The sequence below is a fragment of the Eumetopias jubatus genome, unplaced genomic scaffold (genome assembly GCF_037043125.1).
Source record: "Eumetopias jubatus isolate StellerSeaLion01/CBP00866 unplaced genomic scaffold, mEumJub1_p1.0 scaffold_10, whole genome shotgun sequence".
Classification (NCBI taxonomy): Eukaryota; Metazoa; Chordata; class Mammalia; order Carnivora; family Otariidae; genus Eumetopias; species Eumetopias jubatus.
The window spans coordinates 87,058,293-87,072,974 of NW_028274816.1; the positions used below are offsets into that span (position 1 = coordinate 87,058,293).

Sequence of the window (14,682 nt, forward strand, 5' to 3'; positions counted from 1 at the left end):
AAACAGCTGGATTCCTCCTGTGCTGTGTCTGAGCCTTGGTAGGGTTAAGGGAAGGTGATGGGGGGAAAGGAGGGGTCCTGGGCAGGGGGAGGCAAGGAGAGAGAAGGGCCAATCCCTCAGTTAGGGCCTCCCGAGTGCCAGGAGACCCTATGCGTGGCTGGCCACTGCTTCTTCCTGTGTCCTTTGAGGCTCTGTCTGCTAAGTAGCCTTCTGCCCAGGGACCACAGGGAGAGGTTACTTTTGGCAGACTTTCCTGGTATCTCAGCCAGAGAAGCCTCGGCAAGACACAGGCTCAGCAGCTCCCAAGACCTGCAACATCAGTGAAATCAAAGTGTATGTGTTTTGTGGGGAGAGCCCTCCGGGGGAAATAAGAGCATAAATAAGAGTGTAAATAGCTTTGAGCTTGACCTTGGCTAGTTCTAGAAAAAGTCTGCTTTGTTCCATGATGTTTAGAAGGGGTGGACCCGGAAGAACTATCAATTGCAAAGAGAAAAATTACTGGGAGGGTAGCCAAGTCTGGAGGGGGTGATGGGCTCAGTGTCTGGAGGACAGACGGCCTTAGAGGGGAGAGGAAGGAGGGCAGGGTGTAGATACAAGGGTTTGGAGTCAAGAGCAGGGCTTGGCTGTGAACAGGTGCCCGCAGCCCGGGAGGGAGGCAAGGATACAGGGAGTCACTGATGCCAGCCAGAGGAGAGAGGCAGTGTGCTGGAGACGCCACTGAGAATCAGCGCAAAGTGGGCAGCCTGGAGCGAGGGCTGGGGGCCACCCTAACTAGTGGCTGGATGACAGGGCACAAGGAAGAGCCCAGCTAGAGACTGAGGGAGGGACAGAAGAGGAGGCCAGGCCTATGACAGGAGCCCAGAGCAGTTAGTCCAAAGCAGGGTTTCTTACGTCCTAGTATTGACATCATGGCCAGATCGTTCTTTGTCACGGGGCCCTGTACTGGGCATCCCAGAATGTTTAGCAGCATCCCTAGCTTCTACCCACGGGGATGCCAGGAACCCAGGGTTGTGACAATCAAAAATGTCTCCAGACATTGCCAACTACCTGTCTCCTAGGGGGCAAAATCATCTCTGGTTGAGAACCTGCAAGTCATGTTCTGAGCACACAACTGCCTTGTTTTTCAGTGAAGCCTTTGGACAGGGTGGAGGGCGTGCTGGCTCTGCTGGTGGGGAGGCTAAATGCAGCAAATGGGATGGGCAGAGGGGTTAGACAGCAGGCCGCGCTGTCCTCTAAGCCTGGTCCTGGTGGAGAACCCGTCTCTGGTGTGGCTCTGCTGCCCCTCCAGATCCATTCTCAACCCCCCTCTTCTTCTCCACCCTGCCTTCCTCTACAAAAGACCACAGCTTCTGCCCGGCACCCTTTCCTATAGCGAGGGCTCTCACTACTTCTGCAACTGCTCCTTTGGGGCCTGGGGTGGTAATGGCTTCCAGTCTTTGCTAGCCAGGGGTGCTTCCCCACTCCCTTGATCCTGCCCACACCTCTGTACAAAGTTCCTTCATTAAACTCTTTTCAGCAGCCCTTCTGAGCGTGCCATCTCTTTCTTGCTGGGAGGTGGACCGATAGAGCCGAGTTTTGGACCCAAGCAGCCCTCTTGGAACAAGAAAGGGTTGGCAGCCTCCCCAGCCTACTGCTTTGCTATACGTTATTACTGCTCTTTTGAAATGCATTAACAGCTCAGAAATGGCCCTCGGGTCTGGGAATGTGATTAATCAAACTGCTAATTCTCCACATGAAAAAATGTAATGTCAGAAAAGGTCCCATTGCATAGTCCTGGTTAATGATCAAAACCATCCTAATCCATACCAATGACTCATTGTTATTGATCTGGGCCTGAGTGGGGAAGAGGCAGCCCCCATACCAGACCTGGCTGTACCACAGGAGCCCGGGAACAAGGCACTTGATTTCTTTGAGGCTCGATTTTCTGTTACTCTAAGGATGTGGGCTGGGAATGCATGGGGCTTGAGAGGGAAGAAGGGAGGTGATAGGAGAGGATGAAGCCCTCCCTGGACTCTACAGAGACCTAAGGCCTAATTTACAGAGGTATATGGGAGGTAGTAATATTGATGATGGTGATGATGATAGCTAACATTTTCAGAACTTATAGCAAACATTTTTTTTTTTTAAGAGGGAGTGGGGAGGGAAGGGCAGAGGGAAAGGGAGAGAGAGAATCCCAAGCAGACTCCACACCCAGCCGGAGCCCCACGCAGGGCTTGAACCCATGACCTGAGCCAAAATCAAGAGTTGGACGCTTAACCGACTGAGCCACCCAGGTGTCCCCACATAGTATTTTGGGCTTTGTGGACCATATGGCCTCAGTCATAACTACTGAAACACAAGTACTCAAAGCACACTGAGCCACAGAAAATATGGAAAGAAATGAGCATGACTGTGTGCCAATAAAACTTTCTTTGAACTTTAAGTAATTTTCACATGCCACAAAATATTATTCTTCACAATTTTTTAACCATTTAAGAATGGAAAAACCATTGGCTTGCCCTACTATGAAATCAGATGGTGGGCAGGATTTGGCCTGCAAGCCATAGTTTGCCTCCTCCTGGTCTAGTGGGACAGGCACAAAATACAATGACTTTGTAAAAGCCAGAATAGTATTTACTTCTCAGTAGGAGAGAGCGGGAGTGACAAGGAGAGGCACAGGTCCCATTTCTTGAACCAGTTGCTGGTTTATATGGGTACATCTTGTGGTAATTCATCAAACAGTACACGTTAGTGATTTGTGCACTTTTCTGTTGTTAGACTTCAATAAAAAGACAACTAAAAAATGATAAGGCAGGGACGCCTGGGTGGCTCAGTCGGTTAAGCGTCTGCCTTTGGCTCAGATCATGATCCCAGCATCCTGGGATGGAGTCCCGCATGGGGCTCCCCGCACAGCAGGGAAGTCTGTGGTCTTCAATTTTGATCTCTTAAAATATCTTGCATTAAAATATTTTTTTACCTTAATTACTGAGGTTTTGGGCGCCCCCTGAAATTCTGCACCCGAGTGTCTTAGCAGCCTCACCTAGTACCAGTCCAGTTGGGACAGGAATGGGAGGTATGGCTCTGTCCTTAGTACCGAGGGCAAGCTGTTCCTCCCCTGTTTCTTAACCTACGTGAAGGGGAAGGGGGTGAGGTGGGGCTTGATCTCTCAGGTTTAAAATGCTGCCTGGCCGGAACTGGACAGCATGTGGCTGGGGTAACACCTACACAAGACCCATGTGCGGCCAAGGCCCCACGGGAGCCCTTTTCCCCAGACTTCCGGACTCGGTGGTTATCACGCTAAGGGCAGGGAAGCTCCTTTGGAACTCGACTCGTGATTGGCTGGGAAGAAACCAGGCCCAGGCCAGGAGTGTACGCTATCAAAAAGGACCGGCCCATGCGTCATCAGAGAGCGACGAGCGCCTCCGAGGGGGAGAGGCTTAGTAAAGTTAGCTCCTTCCTAATTGGCTCTCTCCATCAGGCGGGATTGAAACAGCGATGGAGATTCGCTCTCGTTCAACGCTAGCCTCCAGATGATTGGATTGGGGAGAAATTTATCAAGTCACCAAGGCTCGGAAGTCCTGGGGGCGGGCCCTCAGCGATAGGGGGTGGATCGGCGGGCCGGCTTCTCTTTTGGGGGCGGGCTTCTTTCCGGGATGGAGGCGTGGCCTCCACGCTGTGCGCTCCCAGAGCGCGGGAGGCGGGACTTGGGGGCGGGGGCGGGGGCAGGTCGGGGGCGGGGCCGGAGCCCGCGCGGAGCACGGATGCCCCCGCAGCGAGCGCGGGGCGTCTCCGGGATCCTGTCCTCTGGCAGGTTGCTCTTCCAAGCCATGGCTCCGCGTTGCTGGCGCTGGTGGCACTGGTCGGCGTGGCGTCGGACCCGGCCGCCTCCCGCCGGGAGCACCCCAAGTAGGAGCAGGGCACCTACCTGTAGGGCTGAATGGCAGCGCCGGGAGGCCTGCGAGCGTCAAGTGTGGGGGTCAGAGGGGAGCTGGGGCAGGGCTGGAGAGGGGCGAGAGGGGGCCAGGGGCGAAACCGGAGGGGTCCACTCCTACGGACGAGATTGGCGTGGGGTACGGGGGCAGGTGGGGGCCTGTGCGGTCACATGTGTGTCAACAAAGTGAGAAGGGGAGACCGTGAGGTGCACAGGTGTGAGACCGGGTGAATGGGGGTTATATGAAGGTCTGGGAGCCAAGAGCGAAGTCTGAGGTAGAACAGGGGTCTATAGGAAAGACAGGGGTCTATAGGGACAATATAGCGTTCTGTGGAGAGAGAGTGGGTAGAAGAGCTACAGTCGGGCATTGTGGGAGATCCACGGGGGCAAGCTTGGGATGATTTGGAGTCCGTTGGAGGGATGTGGTAGTCTAGCTGGGTGGGTAGGGAACCCTGTAAGAAGATGAAGTACTGTGCAGGGCAGCTTCAGGGGTGATGGGGATTGTTGAGTGGGCATAGTAAATTCATGGGTGAGATGCGGGGCTCTGGATGAAGACACAGCCTTTGGGGGTTCAGACAAAGTAAGGGATCCTGCAAACGCCAAAGCTTTGAGGAAAAAGAGGAGGAGGGTGCAAATAGGGGTGAAGCTTGGGAAGCTCCACCTTCTGCCTGATGTTGATGTTGGTTTGGGAAGTGCTGATCTGACCTTCCATCCCTTTTCTCTCCGCGCCCCCCCGGCCCCCCTACCAGGCTTCCGGCAGCAGTTCTCTACACAGGAGCAGCCCCCTCAGATCTGTGTGGTGGGCAGTGGCCCAGCTGGTTTCTATACTGCCCAACATCTGCTGAAGGTAAGCCACATTTTCCTGGTTCCATCTCCTATGATTCACCTGTGGCTCCAATCCTGGGGGAAAGCCCCACCCCCTTTGAGTTTTAAAAGCACTCCTGGATCCCTGATGGGAAAGGGGCTCCCAGCACATCTAGACTGGACACTCCCTATATGCTTTGTCACCTACATCTGGGGCTCCCCACTCGAGGTCCTCAGCTATGGGAGAAGTGGTCAGTGGCAGATGGCCTGCTCTGCCACGTTGGCCAAGCCCTTCATGGAGTTTATGCAGACCTGCAGATGACTTTATCCTGCCCCTCATCTTCCCTTCCTCTCTCTCCTCTGTCCTCAACATCCTACGTCTTGAGGCTACCCCCTCTTCTCAGGGTTTTCTGTCCCTGTAGCCACCTTGTCATGCTCCAGCCCTCCCCATGCTATGTTGTTCTTTCAGCCTGCCCTCCGTCCCCCATTCCTCCCGCCCCAAGGCCGGAGCCTCAAGGCTTACAGTGTTGGCCTTGTTGGGCCGGGCCCCAAGGCTGTTGGTTACCCTTGAGACTTGGGCAGATCTGGGTGGGAGGGAGGGGGGAGGGCGAACCGCAGGTGGGAGGGGGAGAGGGAGACCTAGGCTGACTAAGACATGACACAGTGGCCTTGCTTTGGAGGGACTTGGAGTGTCTGTGGAGAGAAAGGAGAAAGAATGAACATATTAACTGTACACACATATATGCAGAAACTGAAGAGGTGGGATAATCAATCGTCCTAGTTTGCCTGGGACATGGAGCTTTCAATGTTAAAGCCGGGAGGGTCTCGGAGAGACCAGCATGAGTTGGACACCCTGCTGAAAAGTGACCTAAACACGCCTTCCAAGCAACACAGGTGAAAAAGCTAATTACTGAGATGTGACCAGCATGAGCTGAGTTAGGCGAGGTCAGTCAGAAAGGGTTTCCTGGAGAAGATGCATTTGAGCTTCACTGAAGGAGGTGGGCTTTGGAGAGGACATGCCACATGTGGGAGGTCATGCATGGACAAACTGCCTTGTGGTAGAATAGCCCTGGGCCCTGGGATGGAGACCAGGGATCCCACGGGGTCTGGGGAGATCCTGGAGGGCTTTGTATAAGGTACATTTGCTAGCTGAGCCTGAAATTTGGGGAGCGGGGAGAGTGGGCCTCCCAGGCAGGCTTCTCAGTGCCCCCAGTGGGAGCAGTGGCCCTGGCCTGCACTCAGCCGGCACACGCTTGCACGCACTTTCCTTGTGAGAGGCGCCGGGGGATGGACTCAGGAGCCAGTTACAAGCCAGTCCTTGCCCTCCGGGAGTTCCAACTACTGGCTGTGCTCCCGGGACAGGAACGTACGCCACACATGTGGGACGGTGGCACTTAGCTGAGCGGGCACTGTACGGCATCTCATCTCCCGTGCCAACCTTTGAAGCAGGTGTCATGACTCTTACTTCGCAGGTAAGGACACCGAGGCTGAGTGACGTTGCCCAGGGTCCCCACCTGGACAGGGAAGATGCTAGGACCCGAGTGCAGGTGGTCTGATGGCAGAGCCGCTCTTTTTTTTTCTTTTTTCTTTTTTAAAATTAAAGAAAATTATTTTGGGGCGCCTGGCTGGCTCAGTCAGAAGACCATGTGACTCTTGATCTTGGGGTCATGAGGTCAAGCCCCAGACTGGGTGTAGAGATGACTGAAATAAATAAAACTTAAAAAAATGTGTTTTCATTGAAGTATAGTTGATACGCACCGTTACGTTAGTTTCAGGTATTCCACGTAGTGATTCTCCACAAGTCTGTGTGTGAGGCCCTTACTCTCTCTCACCTCAGGTGTAGCCACCGTCTGTCACCATATGTGGCCTTTACAATACCATCGACTACATGCCCTGTTTCTGTACCTTTCGTCCCTGTCATTCACCCGCTCCATAACTGGAAGCCTGTACCTCCCACTCCCCTTCGCCCACCTTGCCCCCCCACCCCCACCAGTCTGTTCTCTGTATTTACGGGTCAGAGCTGCTCTTGAGTACCAGGCTAGGCCATCCACTCAGCAGTGGTTTATTGGACGCTGACATGTTCCAGGCGTAGGCTTGACCCTAGGAACGTGAATATGAGCAGGACAGGCGTAGCTCCTGTGCTCAAGGACATGGCAGCCTAACGGGGGGTGGAGTTGTGGAGTCGAGCTGAAGAGGGTTTACCCAGGTTCTGAGGCTCGAATAGTGTAAGCACAGAAGCCAGGGGAGGGGGGCGTGGGGTACAGAGAGCTACGCCCAGCCCGGCCTGGAGGAAGAGATGTCCACATGGCTGTCTGAGGACAGAAGCTGCCAGGTGGACGAGGGGTGGGTGACAGGCAAGAGAGTCCCAGGCACAGAGAGCCACACGGACAAAGGCCGGAAAGGAGGAGAGGATGCCCCCCTGGGGACAAGTGAGCTGGGGAAGAAAGGCTTGTGGGTAAGGGTGGAGAGCTGATGGAGGAGGCAGGTGGGCCCAGATCCAGGGTACCTCGGAAGCCACTGCCTTGGAGGCAAGCAGGGTCTCGTGGTGCCGTCCACTGCCCTCCCCTCCTTCCATCAGGGTCCTCGGGTAGTTATTCACATGCTCAGACCTAATCAAACTGTTGACTTCAAGGCTGGAACCTGGGAATCAACAATTTTTAACAAACACCCCAGGGGATACTGCCCACTGCTCTGGGTATAGTTGGCCTCACTGGAAGGGTTTAGGCAAGCACCCCGTTTTTGCCATGGAGCTCTCCTTGCCTGTAGGGCAGACAGTGGGGCAGGGCCGGTGGCCAGGAGAGCAACGAAGAGCTGCTGAGGGGGCGAGGGGGAGGGGGAGGGGAAGATAGGTGACTGGGCAGGGTTGAGGGGAGTCGGGGACAAACCCCTGGTTCTGGCTCAGGCTGCGGGTGGATGGGTTGGGAGGGAACACAGGAGCAGAAGGAAAGAGTTTTGGGGGCAGAGGGAGTTGACTTGCATCTAGGTGGGTTTGAGAAGTCTGCAGTGTCGTCCAGGGCTGTCAGGTTTGGAGGGGGCAGCCGGGCAGGGGAGAGAGTAGAGCATCGGCATGTCTACAGGAATCCGAGGTCACAGAGAGTGGATGCAGCTTCCCCAAGGGAACGTGTGTCAGGGGGGTGGGAGGGGTCCCACACTGGAAGAACCTCAGAGAGTGTTTTCATTAGAGGGGGGCAGAAGGAAAGAAGCCTGAGAAAGAAGAGCCGGAGGGAGAGGAGGGAGCTGAGTTAGGGAAGAACGGGTCCCTGAAGACAAGGTCGGCCGGGAGAGAGATCCAGTAAACAGGCCAGCACGCCTAGCATTGCAGAGGTGGCCTTGGACAGGACAGTGTGACCAGGAGGAACAGATCCGTAGCAGGAAAAGATGGAAGATAAAGGCGAAATGCTGGGCTGTGTGGGGCACAGACTGCCAAGCCGAGCAGTTTGAACTTTGCCCCTTAGCGGTGGGCAGCTGGGGAAGGTTCAGGGGCGAGGCGGTGACATAATAGGAAAGGACAGCTTTCTGACTGATCACCCACAGTGGGTCCGGTGCTGGACTAAGTGCTTCAGGCCTTGCTCTTTAACGAGAAGCTCAGAAACATTCCCCGTGGCACAGAAACATGCCCCGGGTTGGTCCCTGCTGTGTGGATGCAGCATCATGGGGTGTAAAGGAGGTGGTTCGGGCACTACCTGTGGCTGGCATGGGTGGGGAGAGCAGGAGACTCGGATGGGCAGACGGGGCGTGGGGGGCCTGGACTTGGGTACAGGCAGTGGGGGGAGGGCAGGAGGAGGTTCAGACAAAGGTGAGGAGGTGAGTGTGAGCCTTTGTAGGGGTGAAGGCAACTGGAGGGCAGGATCTCATTTGGCCCGGGTCCCACAGAGTTGGAACTATCACAGCAAGAGCCTAGGATGGGGGTGCAAGGCAGGGCAGTGTCATCGACCGAAGCCCCAACTGCTTGACTCCAAATCTGCGTCTCTCACTGTCCTGACCTTCTGGATGCTTCCCAACAACCCAGAGAGGGGGCTCTTATCTGTCCCAGTTTGCAGAGGAAGAGTCTGAGACCCAGCAGATCTTGGGACCGGCCAGGGCCATGTGGCTGATCGGTGGCAGAGCCAGACCCGACCTCTCTGCCCAACCACAACCCTTTGCCTTCCCTGAGGGCCCTCTAGGTGCTCCAGATGGCAGGCGAGGTGGGACCACCTATATAACTGAGCTCATTTTTTCCAAGACTGAGAGCGAGCCACTTCCATCTCCCTCTGACCCCCAGAAGCTCTGGCTGTGCCCCCCACCCCATGTCCTGGTGGTCCCTTTTCCAACAGGATGACTTGGGAGACTAGAGCTAAGGCGAGTATGCATTTCAAAGGGTAGTTGTCAGCTCCTCAGACTGGCTGGGCATTTCTAGAACTATCAAAGGGTTCTAGGGCAGGGCTGTGTGTCAGGCCTGGCCCAAGAAGATGAAGAAGCTCCCCTCGTACGACTCCAGTGGCGGGCGAGCTGCCTCCTTCCTTAGTGCCAGAGTCCTTGCCGTCTCAAGGGGCTGGCAGTCCCAAGGTCTGGCCTCTGCTGCCTGGGCTACTCTGCTGCCCCAGTCCTGCTGCCTGGCTCTCCAGGCAGACGGGGAGTCGGGGGCCTCTCTTTCTCCTCGTGTCCTCAGCGCACTGAGCCAGGCTCTCCTGCCCTGTCGGGGAAGGGAAGACCCATAGAGCCCAGCCACTCCCTCGGCCCCACCAGCTGCTCTCTCTCCCCAGCACCACCCCCGGGCCCACGTGGACATCTACGAGAAGCAGCTGGTGCCCTTTGGTCTGGTGCGCTTTGGCGTGGCGCCTGACCACCCCGAGGTGAAGGTGGGTCTCTCTGGGCTGGAGGAGGGGTTTGGGGGACTTTGGTCAAGGTCAGGAGGGAAAGGAGGCTCCCTGGCTCCATGGAATGACCCCAGGCCCTCTGTGTGGATGTCGCACAGGTTCCCTCCTGGGGACACTGTGAGGCGAGGGTGGCACAGGCATGATCCCTGGAGTGCCCCACCCCTAACCCCTTCCCCTCTGGGGCCTGGCAGAATGTCATCAACACCTTTACCCAGACGGCTCGCTTGGACCGATGTGCCTTCCGTGGCAATGTGGTGGTCGGCAGGGACGTGGCTGTGTCGGAGCTGCGGGCGGCCTACCATGCCGTGGTGCTGGTGAGTGCGGACGGGTGGAGGGCAGGACAACAGCCCGAGGTAGGGTGGAAGGCAGTAGGGGAGAGGCCCAACCCACTGGGCAGGGCCTGGGATGGCAACTGGGGAGGAGGAGCCAGAAGGAGGCCTGCCAGGGTCTGCCGGGCGCTTAGCCGGTGCCAAGCACTCTGGGTCTTTCCTCAGAGCTATGGGGCAGAGGACCATCAGGCCCTGGAAATTCCCGGCGAGGAGCTGCCCGGTGTTTTCTCGGCCCGGGCCTTTGTGGGCTGGTACAACGGGCTTCCTGAGAATCGGGAGGTGAGTTTGGGGAGCACTCCTGCTGCTTCTTCTTCCCCACTCCTCAGCCAGGGCCAGGGGCCGCTCTTGGATGCCACAGCTGGGGGACGAGGGAGCCACTGTCTGAAACTGGGAGGCTCCTAGGGAGATGAGATGTGAGACATCCGGCTGCCTGAGGGGGAAGGTCAACCAGGGAAGGCCTCTGGGAGAAAGTGGGGCTGAGTAGGAGAGGAGAGGCGTCAGCTGAGGCTCAGGTGGGGTGGGCTTTCCAGGTGTGGGGAAGCCTGGGGGCTCGGCTGGTGACTGGACATGAGCTGAGATTAGCCTGCCTGGGGCCAAGGCTAGGGGAGCCCTACCCAGACCTCTCACTACCAGCTGGCGCCAGACCTGAGCTGTGACACAGCCGTGATCCTGGGGCAAGGGAATGTGGCTCTGGATGTGGCCCGGATCCTGCTGACCCCACCTGAGCACCTGGAGGTGAGTGGGCAGGTCAGGGGCTGTAGGGGTGGGGCTGGGGTCACACCGGGGAGAGGATGCCACTGCCTGCAGGGTTCAGGCCTCACCTTCCAAGCTGAGCTCAGTGCCTCTGTTCCCCTCTGGGGCCAGGCAGAGGCCTCCTGGAAGGCAGCCCTTGAGCTTTGCTTCATACCGGTTCTCCCTTCACTTTCTGTACCCCAGCTACATGGTTGGGCCTTTAAAAACAACAACAACTATTCAGTGTGTACATATCACTCCCCCTGCCAGTTAACCTGTGTTTATCTTAGTTCTTGGCTCAATTGTCCCTTCCTCCAGGAAGCCCCCCAGTACCACCTTAATAGGTCCATTTCCCTTCTTCTCATAGACTTGTCTCCTTCTCTTTCAAAGCGTGTTGTCACCACTACAACCTTATACTTGTTGATGAATATTTGACAAGTATCACTGTCTCCACCAGATCAGAAGCTCTGTGAGGGCCGGCACCATGTCTCTTTTGCTTACCGTTGGCACCCCACCCCACCCCCATGCCCCTTGCCTAGTGCCTGGCTCTTGCTACACACTGAGGAAACACTTGTTGAACGAAAGAGCAGGAGCCTGGGTTGCTACTGGTTGGAGCTATTTGCAGAATTGGAGCCAGTGCTCCATCTGGCCACCAGGAGGCGCAGTGGTGCAATTCCAGGCTGCAGACCTCCCCGCTGAGGGTAGGAAAACCGCCGCTGAATGCAAAGTCCCCTTGCCTGGTCAGCATCCGATGACTTCAAGCCCTCCTTTTGTGCCAGAAAACGGACATCACAGAGGCTGCCCTGGGGGTACTGAGGCAGAGTCGGGTGAAGACGGTGTGGATAGTGGGCCGACGCGGACCCCTGCAAGTAGCCTTCACCATTAAGGTGCTGGGGCCGGAGGGGGGTCAGGGTCCCAAATAGATGGTCTGCCCTTGCGAGGTGTGGCAGGACTGAGCCCCTGAGAATGACTGCTGCCTTGGGGTGGAAGAGAGGGGGAGGCAGGCAGGGCCCGGGGGCCTGGCGCCTTCTGTGGTAGGTGGTGGTGGTGTCTCCCATCTGGGCTGGGCTCTGGGGTGTGTGCAGGAGTGGACAGTGCTCTGGCCCTGAACTCCTCCCCTACCCCCTACCCCCACCCCCAAGGAACTTCGGGAGATGATTCAGTTACCAGGAACCCGGCCCATTTTGGATCCTGCGGATTTCTTGGGCCTTCAGGACAGAATCAAGGGTGAGGGGCCCTGACCTGGCCCCCTAGCTCACTAGGGAGGGGATGGTCTAGGTCAGAGAGGGCTTGGGGGAGGGCTTTGGGACAGAGGGCTGTAATCCAGGGACAGGCCTGCCTGAAATGTTCTCATTGCTGACAGAGGTCCCCCGGCAGAGGAAGCGGCTGACAGAACTTCTGCTTCGAACAGCCACGGAGAAGCCAGGGGTGGAGGAGGCTGCCCGCCAGGCGTTGGCCTCCTGCACCTGGGGCCTCCGCTTCTTCCGAAGTCCCCAGCGGGTGCTGCCCTCACCAGATGGGCGACGGGTAGCTGGCATTCGCCTGGCAGTCACCAGACTGGAGGTGAGTCTCGTGTTACCCAGAGACACCCCTTTCTCAAGTCTCCCCACCCCAGCCTGGTGTTGCCCACACTCTCCTCAACAGGGTGTTGGTGAGGCCGCCCGCGCAGCACCCACTGGAGACACGGAAGACCTCCCTTGTGGGCTGGTACTGAGCAGTGTTGGGTATAAAAGCCGTCCCATCGACCCCAGTGTGCCCTTTGACCCCAAACTTGGGGTCATCCCCAATATGGAAGGCCGGGTTATAGATGTGCCAGGTGAGAGGATGCAGGGAGGCTAGGCACCAAACTCTCGTGGGGGATGGAGAGGCTGCTGTCTCCCATTCATTCATTTGGCCAGTGACCCGCACTAAGAAACTACCCTGTCCCTGGACCCCATCCTGGGGCCCAGCCACCCTCCTCCTGGCTCGAGCTGGGAGGGAAGTTCCCCGGCTAGCCGACATGCCCACGTATGCCTGCTTACCTCGTCATTCACTTGACCGAGGCCTGCTCCGGGCTAGGCTCCCGTGCTCGGGGCTGGGATTAGAGATCACACGACAGCCCCTGTCCTGAGGGACCTGCCAGTCTGATTAAATACCCACATGGCTGCCTACTCATTCATCCCGTTCATGTTTAGAAGGGCCTGCTGAGACTGGAGGCGGGGCAAGGCCCATCCCCTACCCTCAGGGAGCTCCTGGCCCACAGCGAGACTGAGGCGGAAGGGGTGGCGTGGTAAAAACAGGTTGAGAAGATTCCAGGGTGCTGGGCCAGGAGCCACAGTGGGCCCAGGTGGCAGGGCTGCTGGGAGGACTTGAGGTGTGCGGATGTGTGTGCCTGTGTGTGTGTGTGTGTGTACTGGGGGCTCAGGCTTGCCAGAAGTATCCAGCCCCCTCCCCTTTCCTGAGCCTGTGTTGTCCCTTGCCAGGCCTCTACTGCAGCGGCTGGGTGAAGCGGGGGCCCACAGGGGTCATTGCCACAACCATGACCGACAGCTTCCTCACTGGCCAGATGCTGCTGCAGGACCTGAAGGCCGGGCTGCTGCCATCTGGTCCCAGGCCTGGCTATGCGGCCATCGAGGCCCTGCTCAGCAGCCGAGGTCTGGGCCCCGTGTGAGCTCTTGGGAGGTGTGGTGGGCAGCCCTGGGCCTTTCCGCTGTTTGGGAGGGGGTGCTCTGGGCTGGGGGTGGAAGAGGAGTGGGAGGCAGTGACTTATCTTCCTGTGCTTCAGGGGTCCGACCTGTCTCTTTCTCGGACTGGGAGAAGCTGGATGCCGAGGAGGTGTCCCGGGGCAAGGGTGCTGGGAAGCCCAGGGAGAAGTTGCTGGATCCTCAGGAGATGCTGCGGCTGCTGGGGCGCTGAGCCTAGATCCCAGCCTGGCTGGCAGGGAGAGAAGGCATGCTGTGCGCGGGAGAGGGGCCTGGGTCAGTCAGCGGGACTCTGCACCACAGCTGTGTCGCCTGCCCGCCCTGGCACCCGGTCTTGGCTGCCTCTTTTCCAGGAGCCTCTGAGCACTTCCTCCTGGCAGAAGGTTGCCCTTGCCAGAGATAACCTTAGATGGGGATGGGTGGAGGTGCAGGCTGACTTTCCTCCCTCCCACCTCTTTCCTGTCAGACTGTGGAGGGTCACCAGGTCAGGAATATACTGGAAATAAAACAGCTGTAATGGAGGGCCAGTGGTTGATATGTGACTTCTTTTGGGGCCTGGGGTCACCTTCCAGCCACAGCTCCCCTCCTGTCACCAGGTGGCGCTGCAGAGCCAGCTCCCTGCTCAGGGGCCTCTTGGGGGCTTGAGGGGGTTAGACAGCCAGGCCTCGAACTCTCTCTCTCTCTCTCTCTCTCTCTCTCTCTCTCTCTCTCTCTCTCTCTCTCTCTCTCTCTTTCGGCTTGGCTCTGCTGCTGTGACCTGCCTGGCTGCCTTCTGCTCACGCTGCAGGCATCCTGGGACCCCAGCCTGCCTGCTCTGCTGGCCCTTCGGCCCAGTTCCCTTTCTGGTTAGCCCTCAGTAGAACCAAAACAAGAAGAGAAAAGCAGGAGTAAGGAGTCTGGGCAGCAGGTTGCCCCAGGCCATCCTGTGGCCGAGAGCATCTGGTATGGGTCCTCCCTTTCTGTCCACTCCCAAGGCCTTCCCACCTCTTGGTTTCCAGCCACATGGACAAGCCTTTTAAAAATAGTACCTCGTCACTGTAGTGCTCTACAGTTTACAAGGCGTGTTCACCGTCTTTTATGCCAGGCCCAGAGGCTGGTCTCACTTCAGAGACCGGGGCCCTCGGAATTAACTGGCCCAAGGTCACACAGCTAGTGAGCTGTGGGCTCGAACCCAGGGCTCCAAACCGGCTGCGGTTTTCTCCGAGGCAGCACTTGGCCCCGAGTGTCAGGTCTGGGGACACAGTCCTGGGGAAGGGAGAAGGGACCCAGGCGTCCCGCGCGCGGGCGGGCAAGGAGGGGCCTGAAGCGGGCGGCGGGGCGGGCCGGGGCGGGGCGGAGGCGGCGGGCCCCGGTGGGGCGGGCCCGCGCGG

At 57.7% G+C, this 14,682-nt stretch overlaps 1 protein-coding gene across 3 annotated transcripts; it reads left to right on the forward strand.

The window, feature by feature from the left end:
* Window positions 1–3,722: 3,722 nt before the first annotated feature.
* Window positions 3,723–13,833, forward strand: FDXR (ferredoxin reductase). 3 transcript variants are annotated; one of them, XM_028112287.1, is made up of 13 exons: window positions 3,723–3,885; window positions 4,471–4,589; window positions 4,686–4,757; window positions 9,457–9,552; window positions 9,762–9,884; window positions 10,065–10,178; window positions 10,533–10,634; window positions 11,411–11,518; window positions 11,774–11,858; window positions 11,995–12,194; window positions 12,276–12,447; window positions 13,094–13,264; window positions 13,396–13,833. In XM_028112287.1, exons 1-13 carry the CDS (start codon window positions 3,741–3,743, stop codon window positions 13,524–13,526), a joined length of 1,638 nt encoding a protein of 545 aa, XP_027968088.1. In that variant the 5' UTR covers window positions 3,723–3,740; the 3' UTR covers window positions 13,527–13,833. The 3 variants fall into 3 exon arrangements, with proteins under 3 accessions (XP_027968088.1, XP_027968086.1, XP_027968087.1); XM_028112285.2 differs by lacking the exon at window positions 4,471–4,589 and having other exon boundaries at window positions 4,660–4,757; XM_028112286.2 differs by lacking the exon at window positions 4,471–4,589 and having other exon boundaries at window positions 4,660–4,757; window positions 13,094–13,292; window positions 13,396–13,482.
* Window positions 13,834–14,682: the final 849 nt, after the last annotated feature.